Source organism: Larus michahellis, chromosome 20, assembly GCF_964199755.1.
Source record: "Larus michahellis chromosome 20, bLarMic1.1, whole genome shotgun sequence".
Classification (NCBI taxonomy): Eukaryota; Metazoa; Chordata; class Aves; order Charadriiformes; family Laridae; genus Larus; species Larus michahellis.
The window spans coordinates 5,295,352-5,313,501 of record NC_133915.1 but is presented as its reverse complement, the minus strand read 5'-3'; the positions used below and the strand labels follow the sequence as shown (position 1 = coordinate 5,313,501).

At 42.1% G+C, this 18,150-nt stretch overlaps 1 protein-coding gene across 2 annotated transcripts in view; it reads left to right on the top strand.

The window, feature by feature from the left end:
• DOCK5 (dedicator of cytokinesis 5) overlaps positions 1 to 18,150 on the top strand; it is an 80,892-nt gene that overhangs the window by 55,312 nt on the left and 7,430 nt on the right. Inside the window, exons 31-49 of one of the 2 annotated variants that reach the window (XM_074563546.1) lie at positions 463 to 563; positions 1,654 to 1,712; positions 2,203 to 2,357; positions 3,986 to 4,071; positions 4,618 to 4,774; positions 5,101 to 5,141; positions 5,254 to 5,344; positions 6,228 to 6,347; positions 6,489 to 6,557; positions 7,141 to 7,230; positions 8,049 to 8,153; positions 9,733 to 9,874; positions 12,249 to 12,330; positions 12,534 to 12,618; positions 13,410 to 13,496; positions 13,960 to 14,136; positions 16,184 to 16,267; positions 17,062 to 17,199; positions 17,312 to 17,478. In XM_074563546.1, coding sequence (XP_074419647.1) covers positions 463 to 563; positions 1,654 to 1,712; positions 2,203 to 2,357; positions 3,986 to 4,071; positions 4,618 to 4,774; positions 5,101 to 5,141; positions 5,254 to 5,344; positions 6,228 to 6,347; positions 6,489 to 6,557; positions 7,141 to 7,230; positions 8,049 to 8,153; positions 9,733 to 9,874; positions 12,249 to 12,330; positions 12,534 to 12,618; positions 13,410 to 13,496; positions 13,960 to 14,136; positions 16,184 to 16,267; positions 17,062 to 17,199; positions 17,312 to 17,478 — 2,036 coding nt within the window. The remainder of the gene's footprint in view (positions 1 to 462; positions 564 to 1,653; positions 1,713 to 2,202; positions 2,358 to 3,985; positions 4,072 to 4,617; positions 4,775 to 5,100; positions 5,142 to 5,253; positions 5,345 to 6,227; positions 6,348 to 6,488; positions 6,558 to 7,140; positions 7,231 to 8,048; positions 8,154 to 9,732; positions 9,875 to 12,248; positions 12,331 to 12,533; positions 12,619 to 13,409; positions 13,497 to 13,959; positions 14,137 to 16,183; positions 16,268 to 17,061; positions 17,200 to 17,311; positions 17,479 to 18,150) is intronic. The other variant, XM_074563545.1, reaches the window with a different exon arrangement.

The window sequence follows — 18,150 nt, the reverse complement described above, 5'->3', positions numbered from 1 at the left end:
TTGTTGATATGGAGAATGCCTGTGGAAAATGCCCATAGTCTTCTATAGCAAAGCAATTCTGAATTACAGACCTGTGAATAGTGCAGCAATAAGCTGCAAGCAGACAGAACTGCTGCAGGCTTTGCAAGGTCAAGTTGAGCAGCGTGCTGACTATAGCTGATTTGTGCTTGACTAGTGAAGAACAAAATACCGTATTGGGTGTACCCACTGTCACTTCCTTTAGTTGGAATGTACAAGCTAAAAAGAGTGAGAAACTTGAAGCTGCTGTATGCTTCCGGCTTGCCTGCCGTGGCTGAGGACAGGCTCGCTGAGTACCAGCTCGCTGTTGGTACGCTTCCTCGTTAACACTTGGGAGACTCGTTAACCTGGGAGACTGCAGCATTTGGGGCTGTGTAGCTCTGTTGTGCTGGTTGTTGCTTTTCCTTTGTCTTTTCCTATTTTAGACTTGTTTCTCTTCCACAGCTCTGGAATAACTATTTCCATTTGGCAGTGGCCTTTCTCACTCATGAATCCCTCCAGCTGGAGACCTTCTCACAAGCCAAACGCAACAAAATTATCAAGAAGTGAGTTTACATTTAAAAAGTCGTCAGGCCTTTTTGCTTTTAAGAAAGCCTTTTGCTTTTAAGAAATTTTTACTGTTCCAGACATACCTCGTACAATCTCAGAATGTGATGACGCGTGCTATGGAAGTGCTCGATTAATGAGTGATGGTAAAGGGAGGAGGGGTGACTAGGACAGACGTCAGGTCTTCACACTGTGGATGTCTAAGTCTGGTCAGATAGATCCTGAGCTGTTTGAGCTCAATTTAAGCACCTTGCCACAAGATTCTTTCCACTGTAAGGTCCGTAATGGAAGGCTTGTCGTAGTTCCCAAAGCAATACCTTATGCAGTTCCTCAGACATCCTGGAAGGTAGGTAAGCAAGAATCCTAAAAGCCCTGCCATTTCTTAGTCCCTTTTCTTTGCTTTTCCTGTTACGAAAGTGAGAGCACTTCAAAGGTGTTCATCAAGCCAAAAGTAGTAATTTTTAGTAACTTGGCAAAATTCACAAAGACACTGAACAGCTTTTACTTCTGCATTTAGCTGGAATCAAGTCCCTATAGATCTTGACACAGAATTTTGTTAGGGCATACACAGTTAAGGTTTGACACCTTTTTTTCTGCAAGAATGTGGGCTTTTAGAAGCCTCATAATTAAATATTCTTGCATTCTCTCAGTGTCAGCAGTTAAAGCTTTAGGGGAAAACACTGAATACAACAAAATTCTGTGTAGGATTGCGTGAAGCAGCAGGACTGCAGCTTTATTCTGCTGTCGGAGTCTGCAGTCTGCTGCCATAGTGGCACGTGGCCGTTGTCTTCCTCTGTGCATTGAGCATTAGTGCTGGGCAGGGTAAGGAAGGGAAAAAGATGAGCTGAACATCTAACAAAAGGTATGTAATACTGAGGAACTGCTTGGTAGACCCTTAGTAGGGAAGACGGTCTGTGAGACCCCTTGGTATAAATGCCCAGCGTATTCAGGTTTGTGTGTGGTGGGTTTTTTTAAGGAGAGGGTAACAGATTTTGTAGTGCTGCCATGAAATTTCTTCCGCAGCTTTGCAAAATTAACTTCAGTGCATAGGCCTCTTTCATCTTTTTCTTTCTAATACTTTTTTTCTAGGTATGGGGACATGAGGAAAGAAATTGGCTTCAAAATAAGGGATATGTGGTACAATTTGGGTGAGTTCCAGCAAAAGAATTATCTTCGTTCAAGCTGGGTTTCAAATCCTTTATTTCTTTATAAAAGCTGCTCGTGTTTAATGTGGGGAAATACACTTAAGGTTCAGCTGTTTCAGAGCACAAAATCTCTTTTCCTTTTTTTGTAAATAGCTTGCAAAAAGTGATCTTTTCCCACATCAGCTGCTGAGATAATTTCTTAGATTCCTTATAAAGGATGTTCTACTATACGAAGGACGAGAGCAGAATTTTTCAGAGCGCCTTTGTGATTTGCAACATTGCATGCAATTCAGTTCAATTATTTTCTTGGACTGTTTCTGAAATTTGGAGCTGTAAGATGTTAATTCTACATTAAGTAGCCATTATCTTTTTAAAATATGCGTTCTAAGCAGAATATCTGTCTTTTATGGTCTTTATATGAATAATGTGCTTAAACATTTGGATATCCAAATCCTGCCTTTAGGATGTGTATCTGACTTTGACTTTCTTGCAGGTCCCCACAAAATAAAATTCATTCCAGCAATGGTAGGCCCCATCCTGGAGGTAACCCTGGTCCCTGAGCCTGAGCTACGGAAAGCTACAATTCCCATCTTCTTTGATATGATGCAGTGCGAGTTTAACTTCAGTGGGAACAGAAACTTCCATATGGTAAGGGAGCTTGGTATCTTCCGTATTGATGTTCCACAGTATGTGTTGGGCAAGAAGGAGAAGAGAACATTTAAACAAAACCAAAAGAAACAAAAACCACACAAAATAAGCATCGCGCCAAACACTTTGGGAAGTTATTGTTAAGTGATTTGTAGGAGTCAGGACTCTCCAGTTCTATCCCTGACCGTACCTTTGCACAACTTTGATAATTAATGAGTTCCTGTTTTCGTACTTCTCTGCGTTTGCAAGTATGTGAATACCCACATCTAAATTGTGAAGCAATTTGGAGACCCTAAGAGGGTACTCTAAAAGGAGTGTCTGCTTACATTTATAATAACAATATAAATTCCCCCATGGCAGATCTTTGTCTGTACGTGTAAGTCGCTATAATTAAAATCACTGGACGGTGAAGTGTTAGGACTATCTAGTTCCTTAGATATTGACCAATCCTTCATTAATTTTAAAATTGACAACACATTTGTGAGTACTGATGTCAGCGTTACGGAAAGCAGAACAGTGATCCAAAGGACAGACACTATTTGCTTGAGGCTACACAAGCAAAAAGTCAGAGCAGGGAACAGGACGCGGATCCCTGAGTTCCAACCCTGTGCTCATTTCTCCAGAAGTTACCTTTTGTTGCTACTGAGCAAGCACCAGAAAGTAAGGAAAAAAGAGGAGCTTCGCTTTTGCCCTGAGGTTAAGTTTTCAGTGCAGTTTCTAAGGACTTATTCTTCCAGCTTTCCTCTGGGGATATCGGACATTAACATCTCAACTGGCAGGCAGGGGACACTGTAGTTACGCTGTAGACAGTCTTCTCCCTGGAGATAGGTAGGAGCCATCCATCCAAAAGGCAGCCACCTTGGCATTTCAGACTGTTGTCAAATGTGACGTGCATCTCCCTAAGCACCATCCTCACACCAGCTTAGACCCAGCTTCACTGTGCATACGGGATCTTTCTTCCCTTGGGGTCGTCAGTCTTTGGGGTGGTTGGCCCCAGGGTCTCAGGGTTTTTTGGAATCAATAGAAGGAAGCAGGATGTGTGTGGCATGGATTTTCCATTCCAGTGGTGTTTATATACCGGCTACAGTTAAAACTGAGACTATGTACTTGACCTGCTTGCTCATAACAGGGCACGTCTTTATGGCTAGACAGATAGTCACGCAGGACTTGGTTCTTGCATCGTGAGAAGTTGCTTTAATTACTCGTGCAAGTGTTTATGATGGCCAGAGAGCTGTGACTTGCCCGTAACTGACAGTAGTAGTTCAGTTTCTTTAGGGTGGGTGAATGACCATTATCATCTGTAAGCTGGCTGCTAGAACACTTCTCCATCCTTGCAAAACTGAACAGCTAATGGATGGAGGAGAAGGGGAAGAATCACCTCGGAGAATGACTTTGCAGTGCTTGTAGGGTGAGAGGGAGGACTTGTATTTTCTTGCTCCAGTCTTGTTGTCCTGGCTTCTTACGATTTTTATTCTGCTCCAACAATGAAAGCGTCCTCTAGCTTGGCTCATAAAACCAGTGTCTGATGGTGGAGGCAGTTCAGAAACGCCGGCCACAAGCATTACTAATGTTCACACCACACTCTTGAGAGCCGCTGTCTATTTGATTGTGGTTTTTTGCCTTTTCAGTTTGAAAATGAGTTGATAACCAAGCTGGACCAGGAAGTGGAGGGTGGTCGAGGAGATGAACAGTACAAGATATTACTGGAGAAACTGTAAGTTTTGTAAAGAACACGGAGACTCTTTTTTTACAGCTTAGTTGGCTACTTTTTAATACAGAGAAACCTTAATTCGTTACTCCAGTGAATAGGGAGACAGTGTAGTTGACAGTGATCTTAATGCTATACAGGTACTCTAAGGATATTTGTCTTAAAATGATGCTTTTATTCTGGAGCAGCAACTTGCACATCTACCCTGAACTTGGAGGTGAAAGCCTAGAGGCAGGTTCCAAACTGGGAAGGGGGCTGTACGTCGAAAAGCTTGAGAACATCAGGCTCTGAGTTAAAGCAAAATCAGGGCCACCTTTTAGCACCAAAAGTAGAACACAGGTTTTTGATGAAGGCGGGCGTTAACCTGCCTGACTCTGGTGTCTCGGATCTGTGGGTGCAGTGGGCGGTTCTGCACCAAGCGTTGCTGTTCTTGAAATATATTTGACTCTGTTAGCTCAGTGGCTGTTGGGGTAATTTACACTGAAGTTCTACTTAATACCGCTCAGGACTGTAACCGAGAATTCCCTTCCATCTCTCTGGGTGTACCTGCAGCCTCCTGGAGCACTGTCGGAAGCATAAATACCTCTCTGCTTCTGGAGAAGTGTTTGCTCTGCTGGTCAGCAGCCTTCTAGAGAACCTGCTGGACTACAGGACCATCATGCACGATGAAAGCAAGGAGAACCGCATGAGCTGCACTGTCAATGTGCTGGTATGGGGAAGGCTGAATTTGGATATGAGTTCTTCTTTACTCACATGACTTCTGCGGATTCTGAAGGATTATTTTTTTTTTTTCTTGTAGGGTTTTAAGTAATTCTTTATGCCTTTTCTGGTTAATGATAGGCCCAAATCAGGCCACCAGCTATTGACAGCTTTTCTAGAGGTGATAGTAGCCCTGCCTTATGTTAAAGGGATGGTTGCAGGGATGTATGCACCTAAGTAGTCAAAATCACAGCTTAAGTTACTTGTCTAGAGATGATTATGCAAATCCACAGCACAATCCATCGTAAAAGTTTGACTTTTCTCTATTCTTGGCAGAATTTTTATAAGGAGAAGAAACGAGAGGACATTTATATCAGGTAGGCTATTTCCCTGCATAAACCTGTATAGAAGCCTCTGTTTCTCTTGGTGTGCTGTACACTGGTGCAGGAGCCCTTCACATCAAGTAACAATTGCTTTTCCTTTATTTAGGTATCTGTATAAACTCCGGGACTTGCACACAGACTGTGAGAACTTCACAGAGGCAGCATACACTCTCCTCCTCCATGCAGAGCTGCTCCAGGTATTACACTAAAGCCAATGTTAGTTTCCACTGTCAGGGTATAGGTTTTAAATGAAGTGCCAACAGCTCAGAATAAACAATCCATATTTTTTTCTTAATGTGACTTAGCATTACGTATGTTCTAGTGGTCATTAAGGAGCTTCACAATTTTGCAAATAGCACTGCAGCTAAATGGATAAAAGCAAAAATGTTATTAGCATTGATTTTTTATGTGCTCTTGGTGAAACAGAGTGCTATAGTGAGCTGGGAGAAAATGTCCATATTCAGAGTCATAGTACAGGGTTTTTTTCCACTTCTGTGTGAAAGCCTAAGACATCTTAATTTGGATTTAAGTCAACCTCTTCATGCCTGCCACAGATGAATAAAGCATACACATTCAGTTAGTGTCTCAGCATAAGACCTTAAGCCAAAATCACACCTGTTTTGCAGATATAATTTAACATGTATTAACATTTTAAAGTGATTTTTAAATATGACTATAAACATTGCACAAGTTCAGATCAATTCCTAAACTGATTTAAAATGAACTTTTAATGTAGAAAAAAATTTGCACATAACTGAAGTTTTGTGGCTGCCTATGTGTGTAGTGGGAGAGCGTAACCAGATGTTTTCTGAGCAGCTGGCTGCAGCGGTTTAAGAAGTTACTGCTTACTGGCTACCTGTTACTCTAACCGTGCTGCTGAGATGAGTGTTTCTGTGGGCATTCCTAGTTTACGTTAGTTAGCCAGCTCAGCTTACGTCCGTGCAAAACTTCCTTTGCGTTGGTGCTGGATTTGTCTGTAATGCTTCCCTGCAGAAGCTGAGCCTATCCACTCTAAGGAGTTGTTAATCTGAAAATGTTCCAGTTCTTTCAACTTTGCCTTTTTTTTCCCCTCTGTACTAGTGGTCTGAGAAGCCATGTGTCCCTCACCTCCTGCAGCGGGACAGCTACTACGTCTACTCGCAACAAGAACTCAAGGAAAAACTCTACCAAGAAATTATCTCCTTCTTTGACAGAGGCAAGGTGAGTGTGTCTGCAGTGTTCATACGATTCACTGGTAAATACTTGGCTTGGTGAGTGTAGCTGCCCGAGGCTGGCTTCAAGGGTAGCATCAGACGTGATTCTGTAGCAGGCCTTTGATGCTGAAGCTTGACTTTTTAATAGGGACCACAGTACCGGCGTGAGCAGGGCATGTATTTGTCCTGGTGGATAATTGAATCCTTCTGTTTCCTTGTGAGTCGAAGAGCATCTGAAAAATTAAGCCTGTTCAAGACACTGGGTAGATGAGAAAACTATAGGCGTTTTCCTTTCTTTTCTGGGTAACGGCTTTTGTCAGGTTTGTTGCACTGCAGTAAGCGGGGCTTGTCTGGCTGATACTGCACGTGTGGTAGCTGCACTTGGGATAGATGGTTCTACCAGGGCAGAATGAGGCGAACCCCAGGAAGCCTGGTGCGGGGGATGCAGTGTTACTGTAGGAGTAGGTGTTACCACCTGGGCTTCTCCTTCGCTGTTCAGGCATCTCCTTCCACCTCTTTGTGCCTCAGTTTTCCCTATCAGCAGTAACAATAGAAACCTTGCTTTGTAAATCACTTTCAGGCCTACAAATCCACGGAACTGCATGACTATAATAATTACTGCACAAAAATGTACAGCATGGAGTCTCAGGGAAAGTTGGCAGTGCATTAAAGTACTGCCTGAATTAAAAATCAGCTGAATGTTTTGTTTACCTATCTGTGGTAACGAATGCTTTTAACTGAGTCTTTTATTTTGTTTGTGCTCTTCTTCCCCCGCCCGCCTCCCTTCACCCTCCATGGAGATGTGGGAAAAAGCCATTCAACTCAGTAAAGAGTTGGCTGACATGTATGAAAACAAGGTCTTTGATTATGAAGGACTTGGTAATCTCCTGGTAAGAATTTTTTTTCTCCATTTTCAGCAGGCTGCTGACTGCTTAAATTAGTATTGTTGAGCAGGATAAGCCCAAAATACATTTATATTAAAGACAAGCAAACCAACATAATGCCAATGGTTTTGTGAAGCTTAGTATTAGAAGAATGTTTTCGTAGTTTTGTTTAAAGCATGTGGGTTTGACCTTGTAATTAGCATGACAATATTGTGTGCAGATGTTTAGCATTCTTAGTGTTGATCAAATAAGGTAACGTTTGCATGGTGTATTTTCAGGCTCCATAAATCTCATCACCTTGTTATTCCTGTGATAAAACTACTGTGCATGAACACAGAACTATAGAATCATTGTGGTTCTGAATTATGGTTTTTAGTGGTTAAAGATGTAACCAGATGGTCTTTATGTTCTTTCATATGAGATTCATCTGCCCAGTTTTACTTCTGCCAGTTCTCTGACATTTGTCACCATTTGTGTCTGCTCGGTTTCAGAACATATTCATTTTTAATTTGTGTTGCAATAGTTGAGGATTTCAGATATCCTCCTGGAATCCTAAAATACATGGCATTGTTCTCATGTCTGCAAACCAGGAAATGAAGTTGATTCTGGCCCAGACAACCCAAATATTTAACCAAGTAAATGGAGAAGTATGGGACACTCTATCAAAAAAAACAAATGTAAAAAGTGTTCGGTACAGGAGAACTAATAGATTGGGTACAGGAGAACTAATAGATTGGGAATTGTCACTGGGAACGTGAAGTACAATCTGGCAGTCTCCTTGAATACTTCACAGTGAAAATGTCTGGTGACTTTTTCTTTTTCAGAAAAAACGAGCTACTTTTTATGAGAATATTATGAAGGCAATGAGACCTCAACCAGAATACTTTGCTGTTGGATACTATGGTCAGGGTTTTCCCTCTTTCCTCCGGGTAAGAATTCTTCAGCACTCAAGTTCTGGAGTGGTGGGTATCCTAAAATCACAATTTTTGCAGAGCTCCCAAGAACATTCAGACGCAAAACTCCTTTTCCTTTGACACCGAGCGATCTAAATCCCTTAAGTATTTCAAAACATTTCAGCATATAAAAACAGACAAGTGAGAGACCAGATTTTTTGTGTTAACAACTTTAATAAAGTTTGCGTGTTGCATAGGGTTTGTTCAATGATTGTTGTGTTCTTATATGGACTTGAACAGAATCTATGTTTTGTATTTGTGCCCTGTGCACATCTCAGAAATACGATTGTTGCCATTAGAAAATATTTAGCTTGTAAAGAATTTATCCCATTGCTTTTCAGCCTGAATCAACCTAATTTTCAGGACAGGGATCATTTCAGTGCTCAAGCACATTAGTGAGAGTCTGTCCCACGCAGAAGAGCTAAAATACAGAGATGCTTCCTGTTTGAGCGAGGTCCAGCAATGCTTAGCAGCGATGTAGCCATAATACCAGAATCTAGCCAAAGTGAGTCAGATGGGCAGGGTGCAGCATACTAGAAAGTATTCCCAACTATTATTTAAAATTAAGGAACGTCTACATTTTCATTTGTTTGAAGTTGCTGGCCTTAAATGGAAGCCAAGCTTAATAAAAAAGAAAAATGTTAACTTAGGACGGTGGAACTGGATGGCACAAAAGGCTTTCACCTCCAGGTCATGTTTTCGAATCCATCCCTTCCAGAAACCACTGCTTGGTGGCCAGTTTGGAAAAATAATTGGCTGTGGTCTACTCTTAAGTCTGTAATGCGAAACTGCCATAGCTGGCTGTTTTGTTAAGGGCAGCTGAAGAGAGTCAGGAACGGAACGGAGGTAAAACTCATGTCTTTGTGCATATGGAGATCCCCGTTAACTCATACCGTAAGGGCTCTGGCAAGGAGCATGCAGTTCCCTGCATTAAAGAACTTCTTGGGACACATGTAGGACAAGAGGAAACGGGTTCAAGTTATGTCAGGGGAGGTTTAGATTGGATATCAGGAAACATTTTTTCACTGAAAGGGTTATTAAAGATTGGAATAGGCTGCCCAGGGAGGTGGTGGATTCGCCATCCCTGGAGGTGTTTAAAAAAAGCGTGGATTTGGTACTTAGGGACATGGTTTAGAAGTGGTTTTTGTCAGGGTAGGTTAATGGTTGGACTTGATGATCTTAAAGGTCCCTTCCAACCTCAGCGATTCTGTGATTCTATGTTCTCTTATTTAAAATCAGTCCCCTGCCTGAGGCTTCGTGTGTTGAATGTGTGAGTTCTTAGAGTGCTAGAAAGCACAAACATGTTCAATAGCACTTGTATGTGGAACAATGAATTTTTCTAGGCAAATATGAGGATGCCATTACACGGCCTTGCTCCCGAGAGCTGCTGGGTGTATCTCCAGCCTGTGTTTATTCCCTCATGTATTCTGACCGAGTTGAGTTGGGAGACAACCTTTCATATAAACTAGAACTCTGAGACTACTCTGTGTATATTTGGAAAGCTCTTTCTTTTTGCTTTGTTTAGTGTTAATTCTCTTTCTTCTGCTACCTACAGAATAAAATTTTTATCTACCGTGGCAAAGAGTATGAACGAAGGGAGGACTTCAACCTGAAGCTGTTGACCCAGTTTCCCAGTGCCGAGAAGATGACCAGTACTGCCCCTCCAGGAGAAGAGATCAAGTCTTCTCCTAAACAGTGTATCTTTTTCCTAGAATAAGAGAATTGGTAAACAATAATAAGCAAGGAACTTGCTGCTCCAGGGGGACTTTGAAGGCAGGCACTGGGCATGAAAATAGGACTATCCAGAATTGCAGTAGTGAACTTAAACATATTGAAAAAGAGAGACACAGCTGGATACAGTCAGAGTTAAAATGGGTGCTGTTAGGATGAAACCTGAACAGATTGCAGGTCAGGATTTCTTGTGCCTTCTCGAGCAGGTGGTGCTCACTGCTGTATTATATGTGTGTGATCAGTCCAGTTTGGTATTTCTAGGTGCAAGAGGCAAAATGCAGGTGGTGAAAGTGGGATGTAAGGAAAATGGAAGTATGCTCTCTTCTTGCTTGCAGATAACTAGCATTTATGAAGTGGCTGGTTGTTTGTTGTTTTTTTTCCCCCTAGAAGTCACTTTGTAAGGAATGTGAAGTGGTTATTTATGTTGATGAAGGTTGTTGTGTGAACAACCCTTCTGCTTGTTTGTTGTGGTTTTTTTTTTAAAGTTTATTTTTTCTTTATGCTGGTGAAACTCTAGCCTGTGTGCCACAGCACACCATTAGGCTTAAGATTCACTTTCTCTTAATTGTGAGCGCGGCCAAGTGCAGCCTAGTGAAGATGCTTCAGGTTCTTGTTTGTGACTTCCAGTCAATAGCAGATGTGTTTCTGGAAGATGTACATCGGTAAAAAACAAGTTACTGGGCTTCTGGCCTGTCTTATAGAGGCCAGTGTTATACAGGCCAGACTAGAGAATGTGGTGGTCCATTTTGGCCTTAAAAGTCTGTGTACAAAGGCACAACTCAAGCAGTGATACCAGATGCTTCCCTTGCAATAAGCCTGCCAAGCACTAAATCCACATAGGAAATTAAAATTCATTCAAGACCAAACTTGGTATCAAAAAATGCCTCTTCTATTGCTGCTTTGTTTCAGCTACTTCCTTTGCATCTGTTTGTGTTTGTTCTAATGTTTTTGGCTCACGATGAACCTGAACTGCAAAATTTGGATCCAGATCTGAACTCTTCCAAAAGTTTGGGGGTGTTTGGTTCCGGGTCTTTGGCATTGCCCCATTGTAAAGAGGAGCAGCTGCATAGCTTGGATTTGGTACAGGTTCTTCTCGGACTCTTACAAACACCTTCTGAAAAGATGAGGAGTTTGAATGCCCAAATCACTGTTGTATTAGGCAGGCGTTGATGGTTCTGTAGTTTGTTTTAATTTCATGCTTTTTTAACCTCCTTTGTCTCAGGCTCTTTTTTGCTTTTGCTCAGGATCTGTTTCTTCACTCTTTCATGATAAAATGCCTTGTTCTTCCTTTGGTTGTTTCATAATAGTGTACTGGAGATATTAATTGAACTGTACGTGGTCTCAGGGAGTGCCTACACAGTCTGGTTTTCCACCAGTTCTGAACTGGAAGCTGTATAGCATGCCTAGCGTGGCATGACGCCCAAGCTAATAAGCTCTCCTGAGAGAAAGAATATATTAGCTTGGGCTCAGTGCTCGATCTAATGTGGCTGTGCGGTTTTGGGTTCGGATTTGGCTGGTACCCAGCTGGCTCTTCAATGCGGGCAGAATGACCTTGCCTTTGCTTTCAAAATACTGTTTAGAGCTACCCTCAGTGAAATAAAGGATGCACGGGGCTGCCCTACCCAGCAGTAAAACCTTCCCGCTTCAGAATGCAATTGGCAGGTGATTCACAGAAATAATCTATTAATGTGGGTCAATTTGTTTATGCTTTCCATGCGGGTTTTTACTTCTGTAAAGCCTTCAATAGAGTCCTTAAAGCAGAACTCGGGAGGAACAACATCGTAAGCCGTGGTGCTTGAGGATACTATTAATAATTTTTTTTAATTTCTGTCATGGTTCACAGGTGCACAAGCAGAAGATGAAGTTAGGTATTGCCTGATAATTTCTTCAGTTAGCTTTATTGATCTAAAAATTGGGAAGGAGGGGCAGCTTCAGAGTACTGGAAGAATCTGACAAATAACCGTGGGGTGTTGGAGGAGAGAGAAGAGACAGAAGCATCCGTTACAGAACCCAGTACAGAATCTTGTTTTCCCGTCCCCAAAGTAGAAATTGGTAGCGCCCGGGCTTCCCAGCATTTCACCAGGGAATTTCAATAGTTGGAAGTATTCTTAGAGCCTTATCTTTTGGGGCTTTTAGATCATGAGTGGCATACAAACTGCAAGAAGCAATATAATGGCTGTGATTCTTGATAAACTACCAAGTATTTTTCTTCAAACATGACAAGAGCACAGGGGATTGTTGAGAAGTCTGACATTTGATGAAAACAGGAAGGGTATTTCTCTCCCTCTCCTGTTTTCCCAAAAGGATTCATGTTTTTCATCCTTAACTATAGCTGCTCAGATGTGCAGTGCTTTATTGTGAAGCCTGTGATGAACCTGCCACCTAATTATAAAGATAAACCTGTTCCTGAACAGATCTTAAAGTAATTTCTTTTCCTTTTCCCTCAACATTTCCTCTGTATTTTTCTCAGCTAGCCTAGGCACAAGGTGAAGTGCCTTTGTCTCTTGTGTAAATTTATTTCGCAGTCCAGTCTAAACTTGGTTGGTTTTGAGAGGAAATAGAGGAACGTTTATGTAAGGAGGACGGGAGATGAGAAAACTCACCGTTTACTCTGCTTCTTTCTAGCTACTACAGAGCAAACGAGGTACAGCAGTTCACGCACTCCCGACCAGTCAGGAAAGGAGAAAAAGATCCAGACAATGAGTTTGCTGTGAGTCCTTTACTTTTGCTGCCGGCGGGCTTAGGTGTCTGCGCTGTGAGGAAACGGTTCTGTGCATTGATTTATTTTGTTGGTGGCATTTTGAACAGCACTGCCACAATTTCTGTCCTCCACCTGTTGCAATAGAGTTTTTCTATTAAAATGTAGGAAAGCAAAGGGCTGCACTTTGCATTGTAATATTTACATAAAGCCAATGTGCTAATGTCAAGAGGCTCCATAGCTGAAGTTGTAATGCTCAAAATCCTCGATCTAGGATCCATAAATATGGTGCTGCCTGCAGCTTCCTACAGAGCGCAGCTGTGTGTCTGGTAGATGGTGGATGCTGTAGCCATCCTTAAGAAGGCCAGCCTCTAACCATGAAGCATCAGTTCAACCTCAGACCAACCTTTAAGATTTGCTTCTCACTTAAGAGAGTGAGCCTTGGATGCAGTGTAACAGCATGCTTCCTTGCGGCCTGCAAGGTGTACTGTTGCTCATGTGCAGGGGTTGGGCATCTGGCACGTAACTCTGGCTGAATACGCCGTAATCGCAGTCCTGCTAATAGCGATCCACAGGGAAGGTAACAGCCTACTGCTGCTAATGTTGATACCATTTAAATAGCAGAGGTGGTATTTGTTGCGGTGGAACACAGGGTTTCATCGCAGCTAGTGAACGTGAAAGTCATTGTGTAAGTCCTGCCAGCTAGTGCTGGAAGCCTGGGTCTGTGCTCTGCTGCAGAAGAGAATTGAATTGCAAGACCAACATTTTGCTCACATCTGGGAATTTTTTTCTTCTCTAACTAGAATATGTGGATAGAAAGGACAACCTACACGACAGCATATTCGTTTCCAGGCATCCTCAAGTGGTTTGAAGTCAAACAGATCGCAACGGTGAGTTCTGCGTATGGGCTGGGTCTCCTCCCTTCCAATCTTCCGTGGGGTAGAGAGTCTTGCAACAATTAGGACTACTAGTCCTTCCACTGTTAGATGTGGCACACTGATAATTTCTGCCTGAGATAAAACCAAATGTGTATCATCTTTGATGTGCTTGTCTTTTTATGCCATTCTGCAGACAGCTCTACCCAAGGCAGCAAAGTTCTGTTGACTGTATAATGCTTGGGAGAGTTGTTACTTCTGTAACACACTCCACAGTGGGCAGCCAAGTCCTAAACTGTTGTTCCTTCAGGTTAAGGTATAAGATCATTCTTGCATTCATCTCTGAATGGCAAGGTAGTTAGCACAGGGGTTCCAAAATCCTCTGCTGGAAACTGTTGGGCTGCTATTCATATATGAGGAGTTACTTAACTTCATAGTCAGTGGAGGCAAGGTTTATTCTGTTTCTTCTTTCCATCAGGAGGAGATCAGCCCCTTGGAGAACGCCATAGAAACGATGGAACTGACCAATGAGAAAATCAGCAACATCGTCCAACAGCATGTCTGGGACCGGAGTCTTCCTGTCCATCCTCTCTCTATGCTCCTGAACGGGATTGTGGACCCAGCGGTCATGGGGGGATATACCAACTATGAAAAGGTCTTTTTCACATTTATCTGTAGCTCAGTCTGTTGACCTCTGCAGTGTTGAAAACCTGGATTTGAAACATGGGAGGTTCAGGTTCAGTTTTCAGCTATGACTCATAGTGCATTCTGTAGCTGTATCTGTGTGTTCGGAGCTCAAAGAGGAAGAGAAAAGAACAAAGATTTTTCACTGGACTGCAAGGTGGAAAACCCCCACATCTTTAGTGTTTAGCTTTAGTGCTGTGCGTTGCCACGGAGAGGAATGATCCAGCCCTTTTGGGCTCCATTTACAGTGGTGATAACAACGTGATCCTGCCTCGTGGGGGCATTGAGGTGCTTGGTCAGCCCAACGAGCAGTGCAAGTAACAAAGACAAGCAAAAGAGTTAAATGCTGCTTCACTGTATTACTGCAGAATGGTAGGGCAAATGAGGATTTCTCTTTCCAGCAGATAATCTGTCTTTGGAGTCTTGCAGCAAAGAACATGTATGTCAGGGAAAAGCAGTATTTTCTATCCAGATTTATTCAGTTGACTTCAGTTGAACAGTGTATGTTCTTCCTTTTTTGTGATGTTTAACTTAAGCTGTTTATTCCCAGTATCTAATGATAATATTCCCGGCACAAAATATATTACTTATTTCCATAAACTGAATGGATGGTGTTAAAACATACTTAATTCTTTTCAGATGTGTTCTAGTCACACGAAATGAAGTGCAAAAGTTAAATGGGAGAGGGTCTGATTTATCTGGGGTCTAACTCTGCTGATTCCAGAAGAGTTGCATACTTTGCAGGGCTGAATTTGGCCCTAAATCCTCCCATTTTATGAATTAAGGTTGACATAAAGTTTAGAATTACGAAAGTGGGAAAACAGTTAAAAGTAGGAAACACAAAGTATCTGTAACCACATCTGGAAATACTCATTTCTGGTTCATATTTTCCTATTTCAAACTGAAGAACAGTACAGAACATTTGGCTTTTGTGGGCGGCTAAAATCTTGAGTTTTAATTGTTTCATTGTAGCCAAAAGCCAAAGTCTGCGTTTTTAACATGCGCTCTCTTCTTGCAATAATTAAACACTTTCAAGACGAATCCGCTGGGACCTATCCGGCAGTCCTTTCGCAGGCTAACCTCCTCTTGACATCAGCCTTTTCCAGAGTCATAGCACCAGGCCTATAAACACTTGTACATACGGTCCAGTTAATGGAATGCAGAACTAAGAAGTGCATGCAGAGGCTGAAACGGATCAGAGCCGCGTTTTAAAACCAAATGAAAAATTATTAGGGATTTTATCTAGGAAAAAGAAAAAGGAAATTCTTCTGCCCGGGAATTGTGATACATTTCAATGCAATCCGATGTAACTGGCACAATTTTAAGGCTTTAGTCCAGGAAAAGTGTACTTGTGCTTGTCCAACTTTAAACCGATACCAGATTCTGTGGATTAAAGGTAAACACAGAAGAAGTGTAGACTAAAGGTGCTTTGTTGAATCAAACTGTGAGTCAAACTCTCAACGCAGTCTTTATTTCGGCTGAATCTTCCTAACAAGCCCCAAGTGAAAATGTTGAAATAAGGGCCTAAATCATAGAACTTAAGGAAATTGCGGGCAGGTGATGCCCTGTTCACCTTTCTGCAGATGAGGTTTGTGTGTCACTGTGCTGCGGGGCACTGAATGCTAAAAATGAAAGAGATTTTTTGAAGCGAGAACTCAGAAGCTGGATCTGCTGCTCGCGCTTGAGCGACAAGTGGTGTGACCTTGGTTATTCCCATCAATACTGGTTGATGAGAAGGGATTTGGAATTGAAGAAAACTCTTCCAATGAAGTAACTTTTTCTTTATGGATCAGTGTTCACTGAAAAAATAGTAAAATTTGAGTTGTTATTTTATTAAAAAGTCTCTTTTCCCAGTTCTCAACAAATGGTTCTTTGTCCCTCAGCTTTGTGTCAGGGAGATATTAAAAACAAACTTTGCTTTGAGGAACAATGCCAACTAATTGCTTTTAAAGCACAGGGATCTTTCACTCAGCTGTGAAAGCAACGTAGTGTCTATGTCATCTTTTCTCTGCTTTCAGGCTTTTTTCACAGAGAAATATCTTCAAGAACATCCTGAAGATCAAGATAAAATTGAGATGCTTAAGCAGCAAATTGCTCTACAGGTATCATATTGGGAAAGACTGGGGAGCACCATGTGTGAGTGCAGATGGGTTTTCCAGCATCATTGTTTTGGAGAGATAATGCAGATAAATACTGTAAGAACCATCTGGATGCGTGTACAGTTGTTTGCTTTGGGTTTTTTTGGAGGAAACTGTCCTATACTAAAATTGTGGCCTAGACTGTTCCATGTACCTCATGTTGCTCTGAAATGGCATTCTGGAGTATTTGCCAACGTGGCATAGATTTTTCCCTCATGAGTGTAACAAAATATCTGTTACCTTTCATGAAAACATCAGACCTAATGTTTTGTCAGTCTGACCGTTGAAAGTTGTCTATTTTGACCTGCACAGCACTGAAAAATTGCTCTGTTTCTTTGGTAATGCACAATACATCCCTGCAGACCAGTTTTTATGTATTTCCACACAAGAGAGCCCGGTTAAAGCTACCTCACAACCGTACAGTTTTGGGGGCTGAGAAGTGATGCTCCAAAATTTAATGTTCTGCGATTTCCAAAGGAGAATATAGAATCTGAGTAGGGAACCATAGGTATAGGTTGGGGAAGTGTTCATGTTTCATGAACACATGGAGTTCTTCAAACATCAAGTTACTACAGTGTTACAAGTTAGTAGCTGAGCTTCTGTACTGTATGATTGCTTTTTTTGCCTCTGTAAGCTTAAAACATATTGCTTTAAGTCCTTTGATTGTATTTGAGATATGTAACATGCCTAGAAAATCCGTTCCTGGAACAGGAGAGCTGATTTGTCCTTTCATAGCTTAATTTTGTTCCTCCTTTCAGATGCCGTTGTTGGCAGAAGGGATCAGGATCCATGGTGAGAAGCTGACGGAACAGCTGAAGCCTCTACATGACAGACTGATAGCCTGCTTCAAGGAGCTGAAGAAGAAGGTGGAGAAGCAGTACGGTGTAATAACTTTGGTAAGCGTACCTGGCTGTTCTGTGTTTCGCCTTAAAGAAACACAACTTTTCCCTTTCCCACTTGTGAGTGGGTTAGTGTTACGTGATTTATCACGATCGCATCTGTCTGCAGCCTCCTTCCCTCACCGAGAGGAAACAGAGCAGGTCAGGCTCTGTCGTGTTGCCCTATATCATGTCTTCCACGCTGAGGCGGCTCTCTGTCACATCTGTGGCGTCTTCTGTGGTCTCTACATCTTCCACATCGTCTGATAGCACTTCCTCCAGACCAGGCTCAGACGGGTTAGTAATCGGCCTTTACATGGGATTTACAAGAGTGGGGGTGTGCCTTTGCTGGAATTAGTTACTCTTAAAATGAAGATTTATTCCGTACACAATAGTAATACCTGTGCGTTTTAAGCTTCAAATGGAGGCCAATGCTGTTATTCTACTTTGTAGACAGGGAGTTTGAAGCACAGGTAGGGATAATTCTGGGAACTAAACCCACAATTCTGTTCCTGGAGTCCTAGTTATCTACGTGATACTGAAGAGGGATGGAGGCAGTGTATTTCAGATGCACACTATTTCTGTTTCCCGGGAATGCTGAAAAACAGAGGTATAACATACTACAAGGTAATTTAGTTTGTGGTCTGCAAAGAGGTGCATAGTCATATGGTACTTGTTCCACCTGCCTGTTTGCAGCTGCATGCATGGCATTAAAAGGAGCTGCTACGCATGGAAACATTCCTGTTGTTACTTCTCCGTAGGTCTAGTTTGCATCTGTGATGACCAGGGAGTCTAGGTGACTTGCTCAAGGTCACAGAGCAGACTCAGTGGCAGGGTTCAGCATCACATGCAGGTCTGGCTCCTTCCCAAGTAGATGACACTTTATTTGGTTTGTAAGGCATTATACTCAAAATTGCTGGGGTAACTTAGGAGCAGAAATCTTACTGAAAAATCCACGGTCATAACTCA